The sequence below is a fragment of the Pipra filicauda genome, unplaced genomic scaffold (genome assembly GCF_003945595.2).
Source record: "Pipra filicauda isolate LSUMZ 115617 unplaced genomic scaffold, ASM394559v2 scaffold391_size691406_pilon, whole genome shotgun sequence".
Taxonomy (NCBI): domain Eukaryota; kingdom Metazoa; phylum Chordata; class Aves; order Passeriformes; family Pipridae; genus Pipra; species Pipra filicauda.
Window position 1 is genome coordinate 410,098 of NW_024104522.1, and position 23,345 is coordinate 433,442.

The 23,345-nt window shown below is 41.7% G+C and overlaps 1 protein-coding gene across 4 annotated transcripts; it reads right to left on the minus strand.

The window, feature by feature from the left end:
- Positions 1 to 573: 573 nt before the first annotated feature.
- Positions 574 to 23,210, minus strand: YPEL1 (yippee like 1). Of its 4 annotated transcripts, XM_039385058.1 has the most exons (6): positions 22,877 to 23,210; positions 21,534 to 21,614; positions 18,102 to 18,384; positions 7,497 to 7,540; positions 5,948 to 6,056; positions 574 to 4,966 (listed from the first exon to the last, which is right to left on the minus strand). In XM_039385058.1, the coding sequence occupies exons 3-6, from the start codon at positions 18,216 to 18,218 to the stop codon at positions 4,877 to 4,879; spliced, it is 360 nt and encodes a 119-aa protein (XP_039240992.1). In that variant the 5' UTR covers positions 18,219 to 18,384; positions 21,534 to 21,614; positions 22,877 to 23,210; the 3' UTR covers positions 574 to 4,876. The 4 variants fall into 4 exon arrangements, with proteins under 4 accessions (XP_039240992.1, XP_027588811.1, XP_039240993.1 ...); XM_027733010.2 differs by lacking the exon at positions 21,534 to 21,614; XM_039385059.1 differs by lacking the exons at positions 21,534 to 21,614; positions 22,877 to 23,210 and adding an exon at positions 22,221 to 22,490.
- Positions 23,211 to 23,345: the final 135 nt, after the last annotated feature.

The following is a 23,345-nucleotide window of genomic DNA, read 5'->3' on the forward strand; positions in this document are numbered from 1 at the left end:
ATGAAGAGCATCCCTACCACCCCTTTGTGAGATTAAATGATGGATTACTGGAGAAGCTGAACAAGTGTGCCCTGAATTACTTCTCAGCCTCAGGCAGTCCAGAGGGTCATATTTGATGCACTGACAAGACCGATAATCTGATCAGAGGAACTACAGGAGTTCCTCCCAACCAAAGCAGAATGAACAGAGGGAGTGTCTGTGCCCAGAGTGCTCCTCTGGTCCACAGCTGACCAAGCTAATGCAACAAAAGGCACAGCGCACTTCTTCAGTTCTTCTCAAAGTCAGTTTTGGGGTGTGCAGAGACTCACTCTCACTTCACGGATGTTCCATTATTGGCTCAAAACAGGCAAAACCTCTAAAAGTAGCAACACAACTTTCTATATTTTGGACAGATTTGTGAAAGGAAAAACCCCAAAATGTTTCATGGCAGCCTTAAAACCACATAAAATTCAGATTCAACCAATTTAGAAATTCCTAAGAGCAGCTAAGAGCACTGGCTTTTCTCTCTGGCCTTATCAGAGGATGAAGCATAAGAATCTGATGAGGAAGAAAAGACAGTACAAAACCAAGAGGTAACCCAACAAAACAATTGAAAGCTTTTATTGTGATACCTCAAGTAGATACAATATAGTGAAACAACAAATGATGTACAGTATTGCTAGGACAAAACAGCAACACAGCCATGTCACCTGTAAAAGAAAGCATTTTCAAGAGTTTAAGAAACAATGAGGCACAACTCAACTGCCATTTACGACTCATGCTTTAGACCTTAAACCACTTGTAACAGTCCTTTTATAAGAAACATCTGAAGCGTCTGTTCCTTTTCCAGTAAATGTTTGTACTGCTGGTTGGCTTAACACGAGTCTCAGTGAAGTCCAATAGTGTCCAATGATAATTTGAAGCTTCTATGGAGATGGTTGGAATTTGGTCTGTGAGACTGGAGGTCCCTGCTGTTGCAATCTGACTGCAGAGATGAGCGTGCAGGAGACGCTCAATCATCACTTGGAGGGGAGCAGAAACCCACCAAAAATGGTGCACAGCCTTCGGGAACTCTTGCACTGATACAGCAGTAATAAATACAAATGCGATGACTTTGTCAGAGCCTCGGAGGCCAGTTTTTAATTCAAAGAAATGTCACAAACTGCACTGCCCCCTCTCCCCTGGACCACGAGCACACGGGCACAGCACCGGTACCTGTCAGCACCTCGGGCCTTGCTCTGGGAAATCAGGATGGAGCTGTAAACGAACTTCCTTCACACAGTTTGCCACTGTGTAGTTTACAATGTGTACAATGTGTATAGTAATAAACAAGGGAAATTCATGTTCTGGTCCTTTTAAGTGGCAGATAAAATTAAGATTACCACACTGCTAAAAGCATACAGCAACAGTGGTTAGGTTGATGCCTCAGCAACCCCTCACCAAATTCTGCAGCTTATTTCACAGCAAGTTTGCAATTTAACAGAATTTTTCAAGATGGCAGGGTTGCCTTTTATTAATCAAAAAGTGACCAGCCAAAGAAGAACTCTAGGATTTGGAGGCAGATTCAGCCTTGGAACATCATTGTTAAAGTCGTGACTTTGGACCTAGACAGAGAATGTGTGGTCAGGTTACTAAAGTCACACCAAATTAGGATTAATTACTTTAGGACAGGTGTGGCTTTAGAGGTTCAGTGGAAAAACACTTTCAGTACATGTACATTTTTGCTAGCAAATTCCTATGCATCCCAATGAACATTTCTTCTAAGCCAGCTCATAGTCAGTTCATTTGGTCCAAGAAAGAGCCAGCAAGAATCAAAGGTTCACAAAAGCTTTTTGTTACAGTTTATAAAAAACAAAATACAAAATAAATGTTAAGACCAACAATAAAAATAAGCAGTACAAGTAACAAAAGTGCTCAAGTTGGAGGGGAAGTAAACTTGCCCAGAGCAAACACATACAAACTTTAAATATAATCTTTAATATATTACAAAAATTGGTTAGAGGGAAAATGCTTTAGTAAAATTTTTTTTTCAAGTAAGTTTATTTTTCTTTTAAATGACTGCTGGAGGGTTCAGTGACCAGACTGACCTTTTCACATCAGCCAGCAGCCATTGCTATCTGGATTCGACTTTCACCAAAACCAATAACAAGAACTCTCTACATCTTTATGTGGGGAGAAAATAATTATCGATGCTGCCAAACAATGCAGGAAGAAAATTCACATATTCCCTCAATAGAACGAGCCTCAAGAATTGTTACATGGCAGCAAAAAATAGCAATTCTGTATTAGTTCTGCTCTTTACTCCTTCCTCTTCATCCTCTCTTCATGACAGACCAAAAAGAATATTGCTTTGTTTCGTTCTCTTAAAAGCCATAAGCATCACATATAGATCATTAACTCTATGCCAGCAGTCTGAAGCTCTATGTGCTAAGCACTTGAAGTCCCAACCTTTGGCATCAAAGTTAATTAAGGTTTTGGTGAAAATGTCCAGTTTGAAATATAAATAATGCACTGAAGAAAGAGGTTGAATTTCTAAGAATCAGACTGTGTTACAGACAGCATGAGCTTACAAACAAGAGAGAGCCAAACCCCCAATTTCAGAGAGAAAAATCTGTAATACTTTACATATTCTCTTTAATTTCAGCTCTCTGTGGAAAAGCAGTCATTACTTTCGACTTCAGTCCAGTGTACTGCCTCAACACATCTGTAGCCAGGCAATAAGAAAAGCCCAAAGATACACAAACTTCACACAAACGTGTTCACAAGTATCAACACTGCAACAGGACTTTGGAGCCAACACAAGCTTTTTGCTGATAGTTTTAGTGCCTTCTTTGTTGGCAACATACATTACAATGGTGGAAAACAAAATCCCAAGAATTCCAGGTCGAAAAGATCACAAGACAGGCAACACCAAAGCCCATCTTGCATCAACAACACTGTTAAAAATGAGACCTCAAAGCCTGATGTGAACATGAAGTAGTAACGTGTGAGCCACAAAATCCAGGTTGAACATGACTGTACCACCTCAGGTCTCTGGACTGAAACCCAACAGCTTCAACTACTTCTCTAATTCTTACATTTTTAATTCATAGGTATAGATCACTACAACATCTTAAATGCAGTTTAGCCAGCCTGTATCACAGAGAATGTGTGCACGTGGGTGAATGCTCTTCCCACTCCTCCTCTCCACAAAAACACTGGAAAGCTGGTTTTGAAGATCGGTATTGCCTCTACCCATTGGCATAAATTTTCATGTATGACAATTTCTAAAGTGCAGCAGAGTTCAGAAAGCCCATCAGAGATTCCCAAAAACGGAACAGCAGCAGCAGCACCCATGACCAGCTTCACAGGTGCCAGTTAAGAATTGTTACTGAGAGAAAAGGATTTTGTATTGCAAGGCTTTTGTATTGTTCAGTGATAGGACTTACGTAGTGTTAAAGGGTTTTTTTTCCAAACATCTTATCCTCAAGCATTAAAAGGATTCAAATACAAAAAGTCTTCAGAGTCTGTTTAATTTGAAAATTAAGTTAGCAAATTTATGTAGAGCACTTCTTTCAGAGTTGCTCAGTTTGCATTACACAGATACCAACAGCTCATATTGTGCATACACTTTCCAGAAGTTTCTCTCATTCCATGAAAGAAACAGCATGAGAACAAAAGAGAAGGTGACTTTCATATAAATTTTTATTATAAAAAGGTACTTGGGGATGATTTAGCCAGCAAACCAGGAAACCCTTTCCCCACCCCCAAATTTTAAAAACTACCTTGCTATTTTATGAAAAAACAAGTCAAACTTCCCTTCCCTCTTATTCCTTCTCCTTTTCCTACAGGTACTATACTAATTTTCATGTCATAGGCTCTTGAAATTTCTCACAAAAATAAATACTTTTGTTCAAATGTAGCAGAAGCAGAATACTTCAACAAGTTTCCTTGACATCAACCTCTTTGTCCAGTGCATTAGGACTATACAGTTACATGGAACCAGCCATAAAACTTTACTGATGCACAAGTCCCTGTTACTGGCAAAGGTACAGTACCAAAACTTTGTTTTTTCCTAATACAGCAACTAATGTTTTTTTCCAAAATAGAAGATGCATATATATTTCTTTTTAATCTTGCAAGTTACAGTTTTATAAATTTTTTATCCAGCAAACTCCTTAGGGAATATGTTGGTCTTTAATGAACATATTCTATAGCATTATTGATTTAAAATCTGTGTTATTTCATTAAGATACCAAACCTCTGGCATAACCTTTCCTAACAACTTGAGACCTGCTAACTTCAGTCAGTGCAATTGAAATATTTTCTTTTGAAATGAGCACTGTACCTTTAACCAATTCACCTAAAAGATGTACAGAGGTTGTGGTACACTCAAATTTAAAAAAGAAATTAATAACTACAATACTGCATCCTCTTCACTGCCAAACGCACCAGGAATTGCTACATTTAATAAAAAAGCACCCCATCCCGTACATTCTTTCAGACTGCTCAGATACAGAACTTCTACAGGACCGGAGTGGAGGTGTTTAGGCAAGAAGCATGCACAGCAGAAGGTAGCATTAAAGGCATAGGTCAGAGAGAGATGCTAACCAGTAAAATCCGTTTTCAATTACTGAACTGTTTCTCTAGTCAAGAGAGTTTAGAAAAAGGTCATCCAAAATGTTCCAAAACAACTGTTCACACAATAATACACGTACAAAAAGAGGGAACTTACACAAGGAGAAAAGGCAAACATGGCCTGAAATAGCCACTTACACTACACTACTCATTTGTGAGGTTTCAGAGTTCAGTGATATTCTCAGGACCACTCTAGCCAAGCTCTTCCTTTACTTTGCGTTAGTCTTTGTAAAGCCTGTCCCACAGAATAGAGTCCAAACAGAAGGAAAAACGTTAGGCTTCACTCCCAACCATTGTCTTTTATCATGTGGGCAAGTTCAATGATAAATTTTCCTTCTTTGTACTTCTGACTGCTCTCAAAAGCATGTTCCTGGAAAGAAAGAAAAAAATAATCAAGACCACAGTGAACTAAGCTGGGAAAACGAAGCATTTTAAACAAACTCGCATTAAAATTACAAACATTACAGGAGACATTACAGTTAACAACCCATGTTGGTTACACTGAGTAGGGAGGGAGGAAGGAGAGGCTGAAAAGCATTGACAAGGAAATAGAAGTAAACTTCTAAGTGGAATCAGCAGATTTACTACACAGCTGATCTTGCTTTAGAACCTTCCATGTCCTCTCACTGCCTAGGGAATTTTAATGCTTTTTTTAAAGTGAAGATTAGGAAATGGCATGTTATTTGTGTTGTTTCCTTATCCCCAGAAGCAATGAAAAGAGGAAATGGGAACCTCTTCAAAAGATCTCCTCTATATTCATCATCACAGGGAATGCATTTGGAAAACTTTTAAGATCTGAAGCTATACTGAATCAGTGAAAATCCTACATGCAACATTCAGATCTAACATTTGCAAAACATCAAACTTCCAACACAGCTGCAAGTGTTACAGGAACTGTGCAAGTGCAGGGGTAACTTTTCAAACCACAGAATCAAGTTCGCATTAGTTGTAAGCAGTATAAACATGCTCAGTGCCATTTACTGCAATTCATATTTTTCCTGTATGAACCAACTTTTGCAATCCAAGAAATGAAAGACCCACTTTGACAATTTCTTTCATCTGGTTTAGTGCATGTGTGCTTGGTAATCTTGCAAAAAGGTATTACAGAAATGTTAGATAGATGTAACAGCACCTATAGCTCATGCTTGATTTCCAGTGCAGAATAAAGTTATTAGCTACTACAGCATTTCTGCAGATGGAAGGAAGCAAAACTATATCACATCCTGATATATACAAAAGCACTGGAGCTAACTCACTTAAACTATCAGTATAGGTGCTACTCAACGGCCTACTCAAATATCTGTGCTTCAACACATAAACATTTATTGAAGATTTAAGTATAATTACTTACATATTTCCATCCAAGAGTGGTTTTACAGTTTTCACAATAGATATCTGCTACAGCATGTAAACCTGTCAGAAGAACTCTCTCCTCTGCTGGACCACAGCCCACATTTACCCTGGGAAAAAAAAGGAAAAATTACATTAACGGCATGACTGTTCCTTTTCTTTCTGTTCCCCACCTTTTCTCCAGTGGACAAAAAATAGTTTTGTTTTTTTCTTTAAAAAAGTGCCTGACTTATTCGATGCTGTAAAAGTAACTTCCTCTGTTACACTGAGCACAAGGACAGGAAGAAAATAAGGGTTTGGGGGTTTTGTTTTTTTTCAAGTGTCTGGTGGTGCCACTGTCGGTGACACCCACTCACTCCCAGCAATGAGGACCAGTTACACAGTTAAACTTTCACAGAACAGAACCCTGGGCACTAACTGGAGACTTCTCCAACTTCGGGCTTTTCTTCAAAAACAATTTGAGACCTCTGTAATTGAAGTCTGTACCAGTAAATCAGCACCAGCAGCTGAATTTAGAACCAACTCCAAAATAGCAGCAGGGAAAAAGCCTCATAAATATTTCTTTGCTGCACATCAGCAGACTAAGCCATGATGAACAAACAGCAATATCAAAACAAAACATGCCATGAAGTACTGCACCAAGCTAGGTTTTTCATCAGTGAGAATCTATGCAGAAAACACAAGGCAAGATTAAACCAAGTTTTTAGGCCGTTTTAAACAAGAGCAATATTTTGCTGGTTTTGCTGTTGTATTACCAGCTTCTTACTATTACAACTAGAATTCAAGTCCCACATCACCACTGAACGACTACATATAAAAAGAATCTCAAGGACCTACAATCAAATCCTTTGCAGTTAATAGTTCCATTATCCTGCTCAAAACTAGACCAGGACACGTAACTGCATTACTTTTTCAAAAAGGTGCAACACAAAAAAACACTGAAAAATAGAGACAAAAATGCAATCCTGCATATTAAAAACTTAAAACACACTCATTAGCAAATGCAAAGAGCCTTCTATGAAGGGAAGGACATGCCTAAGATTGCAAATATCGGGCTTGATAAGATCACAGAGACCTTTTGCCTCCAGCATATTTGCAATATTCAAGGTCATTTAAGATGTACCAAGTTTACCAAAACATTAACCTGTAAATGTATCCAACTATCACACTGGGAAATTCTTCTTTAGACTACAGCTGAGTTGTCTAAAGCAAATTTAGAGTCACACAGTATAATCTGACTTCTGGAGTATCTCAGAACAGCAACTTCTACTCAAGACAGTTACCACTACATACACAAAAGGAACTCCACATTAACACCTTTCCCTAATCTTTCAGCTCTCAGCAAAATTACTTAAAATATAAGATAAACTCATGTATGTGCAATGGGATATTTCAGAATTAGCCCAGTAGCTCTTTAATAACTATTGCTAGTGAGTAAAGCCAGTGTTAAAAGGAACAGGGCAAAGTAAAACTACGTCAATTCCTACTGTTTTCCACTTGGGAAGCATAAAGTTACACTCTGAAAGTAGTGTGCAGAACAATATACTCACACAGAATTGAAGAGGTAGGCTCGTCCCTGGCTTCCCTGGAAGGACTGCATTAAAAATAAAAAAACAACAAAAATTGCATTTGTTAAAAAAAAAGAAGTCCCACCAAACAAAAAAAATAAGTTCCAGAAGGGTGTATTAGTAAACATATTAAGGTAATGCAGATATAAACTATTGCAGATCGATTACTTTATATCAGTTCTTTAATAGGAAGGCCTGGTCAGCCAAGTCTTCACCTAACTTAGATTTTTAGCAGTGATTTTACATTGTTAAGCATTATTGTTCAAAATTAGACTCCGTAATACAAACTAAGCATACTTTTTTCCTACCCCTCTGCAAGATACCAATCTCATTTTCCTAGACATCGTTCATGCTAATTAAAATAATCTGCTTTTAACTTAAAGGGAATTATTCCCATCTCTGTCTTCTCCTGCTGCACCCAAAAGATGACTTATTTTAATTTCATTGCATCATTTGATGTAAGAGCAGTGAAATTCTGAACCAAGCATAAACCCGCATACTGTACTCAGGAAACACATCTGATCAGTTTATAAGCTCAGCTTTGCTTTAACAAACCAACTGTTATCATAAAATGCCTGAACACAGCCATATGCTTTCAAATCTCTCACATTCCTGAGAGATTATGGACAAAAGATGACTGTTAAGACTTCCTTGGCTAGATCTAAATAAATGTTTTAGCTCAGAGCTGTAGCCCAGTTTTGCATTAGAACCCCTAATCAGCTCACTGGTTTGGCTTGTGGAGCAGTGTCAGTGCCTGGGAACTGCATCCTTGTTCCTCCCGTCCCAGCCGAACCAGCAGCTCCTCTCCCGGGCACTCTGCAATGCCCGTGCAGGCCCAGGGGCCTGGGATCAGATGGTCCTGAGCCACCAAGGCCCCGGGAGAACCTGTGAGCAGAGCAGACCCAGCCACGGGGAGAACATTCAAAGGGTATGTCAAACCCATCACTCCTTCCAGCTGTTGCTTTGTTCCTTCTGGATTGGATCACTTGATAATTTACACACGCCCGTTATTTCCCATTCAAACAGGATCACACTGAAATGGAGTTTTTCTTTTTTCTCTCTTCCATACTGAATTCCATTTTAAAAAATCCCTAAACTGCTTTAATTTCCTTTTTTTCCAGTCTTTCCCTTCCCTAACCCACTTTCCAAGAAAATTAATGATTTTATTCATGTTGCAGAGATAGTACAACTGTCTTTAAAAATCCCCACAGTTCTAGTGTTGAAGATCACAGAACAACTTTTCAGAAGCCTACATTAGATCAACATGGAAGGTTTTTAGAAGAAAAATCTCACGTTCAATATTTTTGAATGGTTTTAGTAACATCAGGCATGGAACTGTAGGCAGAAGGACCTTTCTACAATGGATTCTATTTCTGACATGTATTTAGTTATATCATTAGAAGTAATTAGAAATCATTATGTATTTTGCCAGTCTAACAACTAGCAACACAACAGCAATAATCTTTTGTCTCTTATGTACTTACTGAGAACAGTTTGGGAAAAAAAAAAGAACACGTAAAAGGAAAATGTGTATAAATCAACACTCTTTGATCAACATTAACCAATAAAGATAAAAGCAATAAAGAGTGGTAAAAGAAGTCCATGACTGGACTACTCTAGGTAGCACTGGTGGCACTGTAGTTACATACATCCCTTAGCTACTTGTAAAATCTTACATTAGGATGAGAAATTCTACTTAACAGTTTACAGTGCTAATATTTTATTATTTTAGCAATCATTTAAAACAATTATTGACAGAACATATTACTGTTCTCTATAACCACCTGAAAGGAAGGCAAAGTGGGCTCAGTCTCCTCTCCCAAGTAACAAGTGACAGGACAAGAGGAAATGGCCTCAAGTTGCACCTGAGGAGGTTTAGATTGGATAAGGAAACATTTCTTCACTGAAAGGTTTTCAAGCACTGGAATGGGCTTCCCAAGGCAGTGCTGGACTCACCATCCCTGGAGGTATTTAAAAGATGTGTAGATCTGGCACCTGGAGACATGTGGTGGACCTGGCACTGTTGGGTTTATGGTCGGACTCAATGACCTTACAGGTCTTTTCTAACCTAAATGACACTAAGGAGGTTCTATCTAGAGCAGAAACAAAAGAAAAGGTACTGTCTCTACTCGCCAGAACCGCAACTCTTATTTTTCACAAGGCAGTGAAAAACACACAGGCTGTGCAGAGTGAAAGCTGAAACTTCAGAGGGTACTGACCCTGAAAGGGGAGACTTGGTTGAGGAGTCTGAACAGCTCCACCAGAAAGTAAGGAATGCCTCTAATTTATGCCTTTAAAACAAACAAACAAAACCCCACCACTAGTTCACTTCTCTTGAGATACTTAAACACTCATCACAAAACTGGCAGAGTGGTGCAGACCTACAGCCTGCAGTAGGTCTATAGAATAACTAGGATTAGAGGCAGTAACTAAGCAGAGAATGCTTACTGCAGATGAAACCAAAAACTATTCAGATATATACTCTCAAAAACTGCTCATTAACAAATGAGTAAACTACACATTAATCTAGAGAAAACTACAGTTGTGCAACCCCAAAATTTAAGAAAAAGCAAAGGGCAGATGTTAAAAATCCTCTTATTCATTAAGAAGCAAACTTAAAACTAGAACTTCCCTGTTTCATCTACCTGAAATTATGAAAAAGAACTTTCAAAGCCATGATGACCCTGACACTTGGTTAAGCTACTGTAAAAATTCTTAATTTTTTTTTTTTTAAAGCTGCAGCCATTTCCCCTTTAGAAAGTCCATGTTGTGAATTAAAATTACAAATCCTCTTTCAAACTGCACCAAGAAATCTTCTCTCCTATTAATCATGTGTTAGTTTCTCTATTTACATTAATTACACATGCCAATCACATACAAATGAATGTGGTGGGTTGTTGGGGGTTTTTTGTCTGGTCCTACACAATCACTTTTTAAACTACTTAACGTGCCATACCTGAAGTCCCCCAGCAGGCTGGGAAAGAAAAAACTCCAGAACAAACCAACAGTCAGGAGACTTTCCAAACTATCTTATGCAATTATTTCTGCGAAGGTTATGTTTAGTCTTGACTTAGTATCACTTAATAAAAGCTCTCCTTTGACCCTGCTTTTCTCAACATTAAGCAGAGGGCAGTAAAAGGATGCCAGGAATAGCACAAAAAGCAGCTCTTCCCCTCTCTTGTTTCATAAGCTGAAAAAAAATTCTAGCCAAATGTCATAAGAAGAGCAGGTTGGAAAGCACTGCTTTAGTTGTTCTTTTCTCCTGATATATTTTTAAAGATGACTTGGCTTTTCTTGCATCCTTTACTTTGTTGCCCTAAATATGCTGTACTGCCCTAGGCTTATTTCCCCTCAGAAACGGTCATCTTTGTTACCTTCTATTTTTGGGATTATCAGGGTAGAGCAGAGGGAGAAGCAACACAGAACCTTTTCCTGTGACAGTGATTTTAGAAAGAAAATCTGTTCACAAACACAACCTTCTCTTACTTCCTGTTCCCAGAGACTGACTGATTGGATATCATCTTTTCTTACCTATACACATGTTTAGAGACCATATATTGTATTTACATGCCACAGAACACTTGTTTCTTTGCCCAGCTGCAAAGACAAGTTCCTCCACATCTGACAGAACAAACATCACCTATGCCAACACAAACTTCTACTTTGCAAGATTTGTTCAGCACTTCCAAGATCACTGGCACTGTACATAAATCATCACTAAACCAGAACATTCTATTCAAACTGAGTCTTGAATATGTGTCTTACCCAGTAGAGAGGAATTAGAAGATGTGGCAAGTGAGATCAACTGCCATCAATAATCACTCACAGCAACCAGGATTTTTACTCAGAAGCTGGACAATTTATCAGTTCAACTAACCCTTGCAGTTAAAATTTAAACTTGCTTTAAGGCTGTTTCTTCATGGTCCTCAATTAATAATATTGGATTGATTTATGAGTTAATTTATTCCTTAGAAAATCCACATCTTTGACTAGCTCTTCCATTTATACAGAAAGATCTACAAGATCCATCATGTTTTCTTGTTTCAGCACAGCTGAAAGTATCTGGAATGCCTCACTGAGTCAGCAAAAATGTTCAACTGTGCTTAGGAATCACACTAAGGTCGACTGCAAGAAGAGTTTGGAACTATGGTCTTTTCCAAATCACCTGAGAGACCTCTGTTGATATATTTTGTAGCCAAGAAGCTTTATACATGTTTCACTTACACACTAATACACACCTGCAGATTTAGATTTGATCTGTGCTTCTCAGTTAAACCCATCCCTCCCTCTAACACCAGGATTAGCTGCTTTACCCAGGAGAAAAGGAAGCACCAGTCAAGCAGAACACGTATTCACTGCCCTAAGGCACAGCTCAAGGCTTGGGTGGGGGAAGGGGTCCTACTGAAAAGCTTATATCATTTATTATTCCCCACAGATGGGATTAGATTGCATGGCTAGAGATCATGCCCACATCCACAGAAACTGCCATCTTAGCATGTATTAGGGGTAGGACAGGCATTATTCTAAGCAAGTCACAGTGTCATCAACAGCATCTCCTCATGCACAGTTTGCAAGTCACTCATAACAGAGAACAGGAATTTTAAAGAATGAAAATGAAGGAAGTCCATAGGTTTTTGTTCAGTTTCATTTTCCTGAGTTTCATTTCATTAGCTGAAGTTCCCTCTAGAAGCTAAGATAGAGCAACCTGAATTAGTATTCTGAACAAATAAGCACGTTGGAGAAGTACAGAAAACAGTGTTTGTAGGGGCAGTATTATTAAGGTAAACCAGCAACACACATGAGTGCTCTGATGTCTGAAATTACCTTCTCAGTAAGATGCATCAGAGGCTGTAAGAACATCCTCTCACTTCAAGATTTGCAAAATTAATTCAGAAAATTGAATTCAACATAAGCTACAGATAAAAAAAATAATCAGGGGGAAAAAATGTGTTCCATTTGATATTTCTCTCTGTCCCAACTCCTCAATAATGCAGACAGAAATAATGCTGCTCAGCTACTTCCTAGGCAAGTTCTCAAAGACTCTCTGATAAGTATTAAAATAAATTTAAAGGGTATTTCCATTCAATTACTTACTGATTTCAATACAGTAAGAAAATTCAATACACAGAGAATAACCTTAAAAAATCCCACCCCAAAACCCGCATGTCTGCAAATCTGGCAACTGATATTTCCTCAGAGTGAAAACTTTGTCAGGCAGGACAAGTTATCTCGACCTATACAGCATCTTGAATGGATTTCAGAAGTAATTATGTCAAAACACCCCTACAGTAGAACACTTCCCTTGTACTTTCCAGCTCCTTTAAGCCTTCAAATCTATTCTTGGATGTTTTCCAAAGATTGCTTCTCTTTCAAAAACTAGATTCTTCCCTTAAAAGAAAAAACCAGAACCCCAAAAACCTAGAAACTTTTTGGAGAAAATAATTATCACCAGAATATTTATGAAATTAGGCAGGGAACAAAAATGACCTTCAAGCACACAATGGGCCCAACTATCGTTCCAAATACCCATTATATCATAAGCACAGGAGAATTACCAAATTGAACCCAGCCAAGCATAGCACATTTACTTAAAGACAACAAACCCTTTAAAAAAAATTCCTCTTGAACTCATCAGTTAAACAGCGGAGGACAAAACCACAGACTGCCAAGCAAGGCTAAAAATGTTTTAGCATCTATTTAGGCTGAAGACTCTCCCTTCTCATCAATAATAGAAGAGTAGCCCATACTGAATGCCTTGGAGAACTACATTTAACCACCAAGATCGTTCTTTCCCACAAGGTGCAAGGATTTCCCAGTGCAGTCAATACAATTACGTATGTATATACGTATATACCTTTATGTAGAACTTGTTCTTGAAAATATTGACACATCTAGTCTTGTCTGTGACTTCATATGACTTTTTCCCCCTCTGGTCAGATATGCTTTGCAATGAACAAGACAGAAGAAAGTGACAGTATTTATACAGGCATCTGTACAAAGTCATCCAAATTTTCTTCCATTCCCAGCATCAAGGCACACTAAGATGATTCAAGTCTTTCAGTCAGGTCAACCTTGAGTAACAAAGCATCATCCTTTGCAGTATATCCATTAGGTTCCAAGACTTCTCTTAAGTATTTGTATTTCTTTGTAATTTGCTGAATCACACCTGAATTTCTACACAATTATTGGAACTGAATAGCTACAAACCCCTCTCAAGTGCTTCAAGTAACATTTGCCTCCTATAAAATTATCTACTGCTAATAATCACTGCACATTGTCTACTACTTACAAACAACTCAAAAGAAAGCTCTTCCAGTTAAGCCTCTCACAAAACTTACTCCAGAATGGGTTTAAGAGCAGCAAACGTAACATTTTGTACAGGCCACACAAGTGGCAACCACTCCTGTACTTCAAGGAGTCTAGCAGAAATTTTCTCTCAAAACTTAATTACACTGTTTTTTTTAAAATCACTATTATTAACATATGTCACTTTTTCCATGCTATTTGAACATTTAAAATCAGTAAGTGCCTCCTATGGCATCAGCTTTTTGCCTTGCTCTTTATTAAGATGGGTGGTTGGTTGCTCAGTTTACTTCTCTTCTGGGCCTGTGGTGACAGTAGGATATGATTCTAAAAAATATCCATTTACTTTTTAAAGAAATAAAAAAAGCTGTAGGTTCTTTCCTGTCCTCTGAATGTTCCCCAGTGTAGTGAAGAACAGTATACTCCTTCTCATAGTATTTCTTAAAATATTTTAATATCCACTTTGAAGTCTTCACCAAAGAAACAGGAAATCCTTTACTTGCCGACTTGTTAGCAATGCAAAGCAGTCGTGTCTAACACATACCAGCACAACCTCAAAATTTCACTTAATTAAAAGTCATCTACAGTTTAGGAGTTCTCTTATTGTGTATGTATCCTTCAAATCAATGGTTTCCTCAAGATAGCTGGAATTTATAAATGATTATGGCAGCTGTTCATACATGTGTGCATGTGTCCAGCTGTACAGACTAATGTTTGAGATAATCTCTATGGCCAGTGACCTAATCTCAACCAGCCTTCTTCCCATTCCTCCTCCTCCCCAAGTTCCTCCCTAGCAGCAGAAAACGAGACTATAGAGTGAAAACATCTGGAAGTGTATGCTCTAACCACCAATATCCAAGCTGATTTCAACACTGGGCAACATACAGAGTCCTTTCATAGCTGCAGAGAATTAAAACCACCAATAACGCTGAATTCACCTGTGCAGGTAACACACTTTTGTCCTCTCTCATTAGTCTGTGTTCTTATTCCTAAGCCATTGCAAGGACTCTTGGTTGCCATTTTATGATGAGCAAGGGCACAAGAAAAAAAAAGAGAGCTTCATGATTAATTCCAAGGCAAGAAAGAGATCCTGCTGCTCCAACAGAAGAGAAACAGAATGAAAAGGTGATTTGTCTATGCTGCCATCCATGGCAGACAACTGGCATTAACAGTTCTCAAAAGCAGAACTGCAAATCTGTATTGAAGTCTGATATTCTGAGGATCAGAATCAAAGGGATGATTGACAGAAATATGGAGCATTCTTTGGTTTTCCATAACAGACCAATGCTTAAGAGAAACACCACTCGTTTCACAGCACAGCTTATCTTTTCATCTTCAAGTTGGAAACACTTCAGTGTCAGGTATAATAAATCCTTACACGTCAAAGCACATTAGAAAGCTACTTGGAGCTGCTTTAAATTAAAAGTGCACCGTGTGTTTTGGTTCATTTTCCCTGACCACACAGAAGGAAGCAAGTCACCATGCACACGGGAAACACAGGGTGGAGAACAACCTCCAAAGGAAGCAGCCACAGCCAGGCATTAAATAAATACTGTTTGCCTTTATCTGCTGCACAGTACCTGTGGCACCAGGGGTCTGGAGTGAAAGTGTAGAGGAAGCATTTGAAAGAAAGTGAGACAATCTGCAACCAAAAATTGTATTTAGTGAGTGTAACACAGAGATTTAGGTTTTAACTAGGCCCTCAAAATAAGGCAGCGGGAAGGAAATCAGGTTGAATAGTTCAACTCTGCTCCATCAGTAAATCCAAACCAGCCCAGGAACCACACCATTCTTAGTTAACTTTAGATTGTATAGAAACGACTTGCTACATGTCAGGTTGGTTTATATTTTTGTTTGGAGTTTTTCTGGCTTGGGTTTCCCCCCCTGTGGCTGGGTAGTTACATCATCCTAGATATGTTCGTATAAATAAAAAACCCCTTAATCTCTCATTAACCCAAGTTCATTGCACATAATATATCTCAATGAAGGCACTTCGAGAGAAGTTCAGAAAAAAGATTCATAATAAATCAAATTTTATTTCCACCCACCACCCCCGGGCCAGCAGTACTTATTTTTAATGATCCAAGCGTATCTACTGCTTTGCAGTTGTTTCCATCAGAAGAACTTCTCCAATGTTGGAATATATATAAATTCAGCCTAAGGAAGGCGGGTTTTTCAAAGCTATGTCCCAAATACAAGTACAATGAGAAATGTTCTTTTTTATTTTACAAACATACAAAAAGATACACCTCACATTTAAATCTATCTCACCATACAGATTTAGACGATAAAATATGGTCAAGAAATCTTGATAAAATACGGATCAGCTGTCAAATAAGCATATGGTCAACCTGCAAGTACAAAGACTTTTGTAAGGTGTCTTCACCAACAATTAAAGAAGCCAGAAATAAAGCAGAATGCACCTCTAACACTCTTCCCAACACCATCAGAAACAATTTCGAAGTAATTATTTGTAATTACTAGATAGATTTTTTTTAAGAGTCCTCTGTGTTTTCTTTGAATTGAAAATTTGTTTTTTAATGTTTGAAATTATTTATGAAGCTGTAAAATGAACACATGATTTGCTTAACATATTAAAAATATTCTGCTGATCAACATTCCCAAGGCCTTGGGACTGGCTCATATGGCAACTGTGGCATCTTAGTTGACATGCAAAAATCTAAGTTCACAAAGAGAAGAGCTCCTTATTAAGTCTGTGTGCTTGGATTGCATTTTCTCAATTAATACATCTCAAAAGACACAGTAAGCAAACTCTCCTTCTTCCCATAGGTATCTACAGCCTGAAGTTCAGGAAAGATTGACCCCTCCCAGTACTTTTTGGCCCAGAATGCACAGTGAATAATGAAGCTATGAATGTTTGCAATTTATAGTCCAGTGTTGCAAAAAGGCCTCTTATACTCAAATGCTGAAATCAACATGGAAAAAAATTAAATTTAAGTGCATTCACATTTCTCTTAGTTTTGCTGACCATAAACCAAAGCAAGATCAATCACAATAAAATGAGAAACCTTCTTCAGGTTAATAAAAGTTAAGCAAGTCCTCACTTGTAACTTCTTCACATAATTCTATGTATGTAACTCGCTCACTGTTTCACATTTGATGTGTCACATTTGCAGTTCCATGCCTCAATACATGTACTGAGGGAAAGAATTGTTTAGGACAAAAGACTGAAGGCAGAGCAGTAGTAAGCATGCACCAAACAATAACACTGCCAAGAACAGACACCAATTTTACTGTTTGAATCAAGAACTTGTCTTGAGATCTAAATTAAAAATACTAGTAACACAGGAAAAAACTGCATGGGGAATCCCCATTATTGCCTGATAACCCTCTAAGGGATAAGCAAGCAGGTATACTACCTCCTCACCCAAAGAAAACCTAAATTCAGAAGTAGCAGCATTCTCAACCCTTACCATCTCTTCAGCACTGGAAAGCAGCATCACCTTAGTGCTGCTGAACACACCAACAGGCAGGAGCAACAGATAACATTTTTAGTGGCAAACCCTTTATAATTAACTTTATTTGACAAAACAGATATAGAGAAAACAATCTGTATTAATAGGTTTGAAAAGCAACTGAAGTATTTTCTCCAGAACACCAGTAAATTAATCAGGAGCTTGTTTGAAGCAAAGAATGAACCAGTCTGTCTAGTATTTATCCCAAACTTCAAGTTTTCCTACATATATAATACATCACAAGTCTTGGTTTCTTCTGGCAACAGGTAAGAAGGGCAGGCCTCACCTGTTTCAAGGATTCACCTATCCTCTAAGCTTAAGTTCAGACAGTCCAACTATTTTGAACTGCTCTGGCTAATCATATTCCTTAGGAACTGGTATACAGCAGAAGTGTGTTTACAGATTCCAGAACAGAAGTGGGACATTCTAGAAACAGCCAGTTTTGTGACCATCAGTCCAACAGAGTCAAAAATAATCTCTATCTGGCATAACCACAACGAGAATAATCTCCCTACCCACAGATCCACGTTTTCTTCTGACAGTTTTCCTTAGCAGACTTTTCAGATAGGACAGTTCTCAAATAGTACCCACCTGACAGCAGACCAAGGCTGTTAACATGGGGAACATATTAGATCAACTTTTACGTCACATTCAGAAGTTTCCAGAATATATCCAGTTCTCAGTACACAACCCAGGGAAGACAGAGTGAAGTATGCATCAATTTGCATCCCTTATCTACTGGGAGCAGTGACTCAGTGATAACCGTTTTGGTTAAGAAATAATTCAGGTCTCTAAAGAAACCACTTGCCTTGGAGATCAATTCATCGTGATTGGCGAGATGGGCTCTGCAGTGGATACAGCTGTAGGTTCGGTGACAGTTTGGCAGGTAAGCCTGGAACGTTTTTGATTTTGTCATTTTTACCATCTCTGCTGGTGGCTCCTCACTCAGCTCAGGGCTGGCACTTGAAGAATTACAACTTTGCTGAACTCGCTGACAAAAGAAACACTGGAATATGCAAGCAAAAGCCGTTGTTGTTCTGGAGTGTGTGTGGCACTTTCCACACAAATGACAGAAGAGAAACAGTCACAACCTGCAGGTGAAAAGAGCAGAACAATTAGCAGCTTACAACAACGCCAGAGTTAACTTGTTATTCAACAACTCCAGCCATAAAGCAAAGTGTTATTTGGAGCAAATCCTTGGCTGTACTACAGGCCCCTTTTTCTAAGAAGCTGTGCAGTTCAAGTTCCATTCAACGCAGCGACAAGCAGCTCTGTTCCACTAACGGCTTCTACTCCACCACACTTCTGATGAGGGAGAAGACTTAACAGTTCACCAAGAAACACAAGCACTTTCTACCTTATACCAGGTATTCTCTTTAAGACATCCTTTCAGAAAATTACAGCAAAAGGCAGGGAATGAGACAAAGTTAATTGTCCTTGAAGTTCCAGTGGTCAGTTCCAATATAGCATCTTGGAGAATACTTGCTCTGTCCAACAGTAAACATACAAGATATATTTGCACTTCAGCTTTCAGCAAAAATCTTGCAGTATCACACCTGGCTTTAAGTCAAAACCCAAGTAAGATGCTGCCACCCTATTCAGGGATCCGTGTCTATTCCTCTTTCAAGCACAATTATGCCTTTAGGCAAAGACCTTCTTGACTAGTGTCCTGATCAAAGCTAATTAGGAACTTCCTCAATGTACCAGAATAGTCTTAATAGATGCTACCAAAGTCACAGTCAGATACTAAAAGCTAAATTCTGCACAGAGAACACCCATTCTTAATTCTTAATGCTCAGAGTGCATTTTAGAGGCAGTACAGAGTGTGCCAGACCCTCCCGCTAGGCTGGAAAGCAAATCTCTTTGGTTTGCCTGAAAACTACAGATTCCAAATACTCATAACAACACCTACTGACCCGTCAGAGGCCAGCAGTTCCCGTGCTATGTGCATCAAGCTAATGAGCAATGCAAACACGAAACACTGCCCGGTCACTTATGTCATCAGCTATCAGGTGACTGACAGAGTAGATCAATAGCACAAACACAGAAATGAGAGCCCATATAAGGAATTTACAGTATCTCGAGCCAGCTAAGCATGCAAAGCAATTATTACAGTTGTAAACTGTGTGCAGGGCAGCAGCTAGCCACTCTTCTAGCGGTCAGATACAAGTAATACAACTAGAGCAGATAATGAAAGCCACATAAATTAAAGATGGTTTACAGGAAGCAGTCACTGTGCTTCAAAAGAAGTCTTGAGAAAGTAATCTGTACAGCAGGCCTAGCACATGAGACAGCCACAGCAAAATTTAAAGGGTTTGCTTTAGTTGTTTTTTAATCCTAAACTGATGATAGCAGGAGAGAAAACTTGAACTACTGAAGGACTTGCTACAAGAAAATTTCTTACACAAAGAATTGCAAAGGCAGAGATAAGCCACAAAGAAGACATGTAGCAGAACAAAGGCAGTCAAAAGAAATGAAGCAACAATGGAATAAAGGAACAAACTGCCATCCAAATTGCACATCTACACATCAGAATGACTGGGCTTTTGTCACTGAAAAGAAAAACACATTTGATAAGGGATATATTAATATGTTTGAAGTATTCACCCATTTGGCATGAAGAGCAGAACTTAAATAGTAACACTAATTTAAACAAGTATTATATACTTTGTGTCCCAAGATAATTTAATTACAACTGCAAAGAGAAGAATGATTACATTATTTGGAGAAAACAGCTTACTTTTGGAGAACAGCTAGTAGTCACAGTAAGTCATTTATTAGAGGTAAGAGATTATAGGAGGAAGATTACCTAAGAACATGAGGTTCCTGTTAAATTCTCCATCTGAACACTTACTGTTAGATACAGATCCTATTTAGGTTCATATAAATGGACAAAACCAGAATCATAGAATCAACTGGGCTGGAAAAGACCTCCGAGATCATCAAGTCCAACCCTTGATCCAACCTCACCACAGTTACCAGACCATGGCACTGATGCCATCTCCAGGGACAGCGAATCCACCACCTCCCCAGGCAGCCCATTCCAATGCCTGATAACTCTCTCTGTAAAAAATTTTTTTCTAATATCCAACCTAAACCTCCCCTGGCAGAGCTTGAGACCATGCCCTCTTGTCCTACTGCTGCTTCCTGGGAGAAGAGACCAATCCCCACCTGGCTACAACCTCCTGTCAGGGAGTTGTAGAGAGGGATGAGGTCTCCCCTGAGCCTCCTCTTCTCCAGGCTGAACATCCCCAGCTCCCTCAGCCTCTCCTCATAGGACTTGTGCTCCAGTCCCTTCCCCAGCCTTGTTGCTCTTCCCCGGACCTGCTCCAGCCCCTCAATGTCCTTCCTGAACTGGGGGGCCCAGAACTGGACACAGCACTCCAGGGGTGGCCTCACCAGCGCTGAATACAGGGGAAGAATCCCTTCCCTGCTCCTGCTGCCACACTCTTCCTGAGCCAGGCCAGGATCCATTGGCCCTCTTGTCCCCCTGGGCACACTCTGGCTCCTGTTCAGCTCCCTGTCCATCCCCACTCCCAGCTCCCTTCCTGCCTGGCTGCTCTCCAGCCACTCTGGCCCCAGCCCGTGGGGCTGCCGGGGGTTGTTGTGGCCAAAGTGCAGGACCCTGCCCTTGGCCTGGTTGAACCTCATCCCCTTGGAATCAGCCCATGGGTCCAGCTTGGCCAGGTCCCTCTGAAGAGCCTTCCTGCCTTCCAGCACATCAACTCCCCCCCCCCAACCTGGTGTCATCTGCAAATTTGCTGATGGTACACTTGATCCTCTCATCTAGATCATCAAGATGGTAAATATCATAAAGGTAGTAAATAGAACTGGGCCCAACAGTGATCCCTGGGGGACACCACTAGCGATCGGCCATCAACTGGATGCAGCACCATTCCCTTCCACTCTCTCAGGGTTTCAGAATGAAGGGCACCACATGCAAACATGTCTTGACTTTGGCTTAAACCCCTTTCATCTGTAACTGAAACACAAGTTCAATCCTTGCAAAAGTTCAGTAGGTGTTGATGTGGCACTTGCGGACATGGGTTAGTCCTGGCCTTGGCAGCGCTGGCTTAATGATCGTAACCTTAACGATTCTACGATCCTAAGAATTCCAAATCTCATTTGACAAAACTGTATTTGATTCAAAAAGGCAACTGTGTTCGATACACACCCTAAGAACCAGAGACTTGCTGCTTTGTGCTGTCAAAGGCAAAATTCAAACCAAACCATTTCTTACCTTCCTCTAAAAACGGTGAATAAACCCAGTTTCACTTCCCCCTGACAGTTAGGAGCAGTTCCACAGCTGCTGTCCATTACTCTACGGAGAACAGCGTAAAAGCCTGAAATAACTATTTACTTCTTAATTTTCTGACCACAGCACAGTGGTCCTTGCCCACGATCTACGTGTGTTCGCACCTACCAGTCCAGCGCCCACGGGCACTTCCGGGCGCACCGGCTGCACCGGGCACTCCGCCCCCCGCGCTCCTCCCGGGGCCGCCCCGAAGGTGCCCCCGGAGCCGGGTCCCCCCGCAGGTCCCCCCGCGGTGCCCCCGGGGGCGGCCGATGCGCGGCCCTGTCCCGCCGCGTGACGTCACCGGGGAGGTGCGCGGGGCAGCCAATGGGGCGGGGGCGGCCCCGCCCCGCGCGAGGCCCGGATGTGTAAACAAACACCCCGATAAGTGTGGCGGGGCCGGGGGGGGACACTCCGCAGGGGCCCCGCTGTGCCCAGAGTGGGGCGGGCCCGGCACCGGCCGGGAAACAGCGGCTTCCTGCTGCGTGTGGGGAGAGGGAAAACGTGTCGGAAATCGGCCTCCCCGCGTCGTTCCTTCTGCGTTTAAAGAAAGGAACGACGCGAAATAAGCTTCAAGAGTCTTTGGGCAGCTGCACAAAGCCGGACGCGGCCGGTGCGCGCGCTCTCGCTAACCTGCGGTGCGATTGCTCCAGCAGTGGAAGGCTCACAAAGTTAAAAGACTGAGCCACGGGAGCCTCACTGTCACTTCAGGTACCGGGAAATAGCAGGAGAGAAGAAGCGCGGAGAAAGTTACCGGCTGGCACTCCGTGCCCCCGCCGGACGGGTGCCGCTGCCCGTGCGCCTTTCAGCCGTTTCCTCTCACGCCGGAGCACGAAACTGCCGTGCGGGTGACGCCGCCGCCTTTTCTCCCTCCACCCCCGCAGCGATTCCCGCAGGACAGCGGCTCGTAGTCCCCGCTCCAGCCACCGGCTCCGTGCGGGGACACACCGCGCCCGGCCCCGCTCCGGGCGGGGGGAGCGCGGGGAGTCCGCACCGTACCCCTGCCCGCCGAGCTCAGCCTCGCCCCCCCTCAATTATGTAAACCGCCCCCACCCGCCCCGTGCCGAGGAGGCTGCGGGCAGACAGCGCTGCCGTCATTTCCAGGCGCTATAAATAGCGCCCGAGTCTCCTCCCGCCACCGAAGTTGCCTCGGCGGCCCCGCGCACACGCCAGACCCCGGCCCCCCTGCCGGAGGCAGCTCGGGGCTCCTCTGGCAGCCGCCTCCCTGCCCCAAACAATAAATGCCAGCGCAGGGGAGATCGGCCGCTCCTCGCCCGCTCGGTACTCACCGCTACGCCGGCTCCGCTCCCAGCCCCGGCTATGAGCAGCCCCCGGGCCCCTCTCCCTCAGGGGGCACGGGAAGGAGGGGAGGCGGGACCCCCGGTGCTCGCGCGGCGGTCAGCGAGGGCTCTGCGCCGGGCCCTCACCTTCAAACAAAGAGGGGGGATTGGGGGGAGACACGACGGCTTCCCTCGCCTCGAAGGTACCGTCTCGGCGGTGGCCGCCGGGCGGGTCATAGACGGGGGCCGGGCGCGCGTGTGCCGCGCCGAGGGCCGAGGGGCGGCCGAGGCATCGTGCCGTGCCGAGCCCTGCCGAGCCCCGCGCTCCCGCCGCCGCCGCCTTTGTTTTGCTTTGCCCGGCCCGGGGGCGCAGCGCCCGTTAAACCCCTCCCCCCGCCGCCCCAGCCAATCGCCGCGCGGCCCCTCGCGCGCGCGCCCCTCGCGCCCGGTCCCGCCCCTTTCTCCGGGCTTTGTGGAA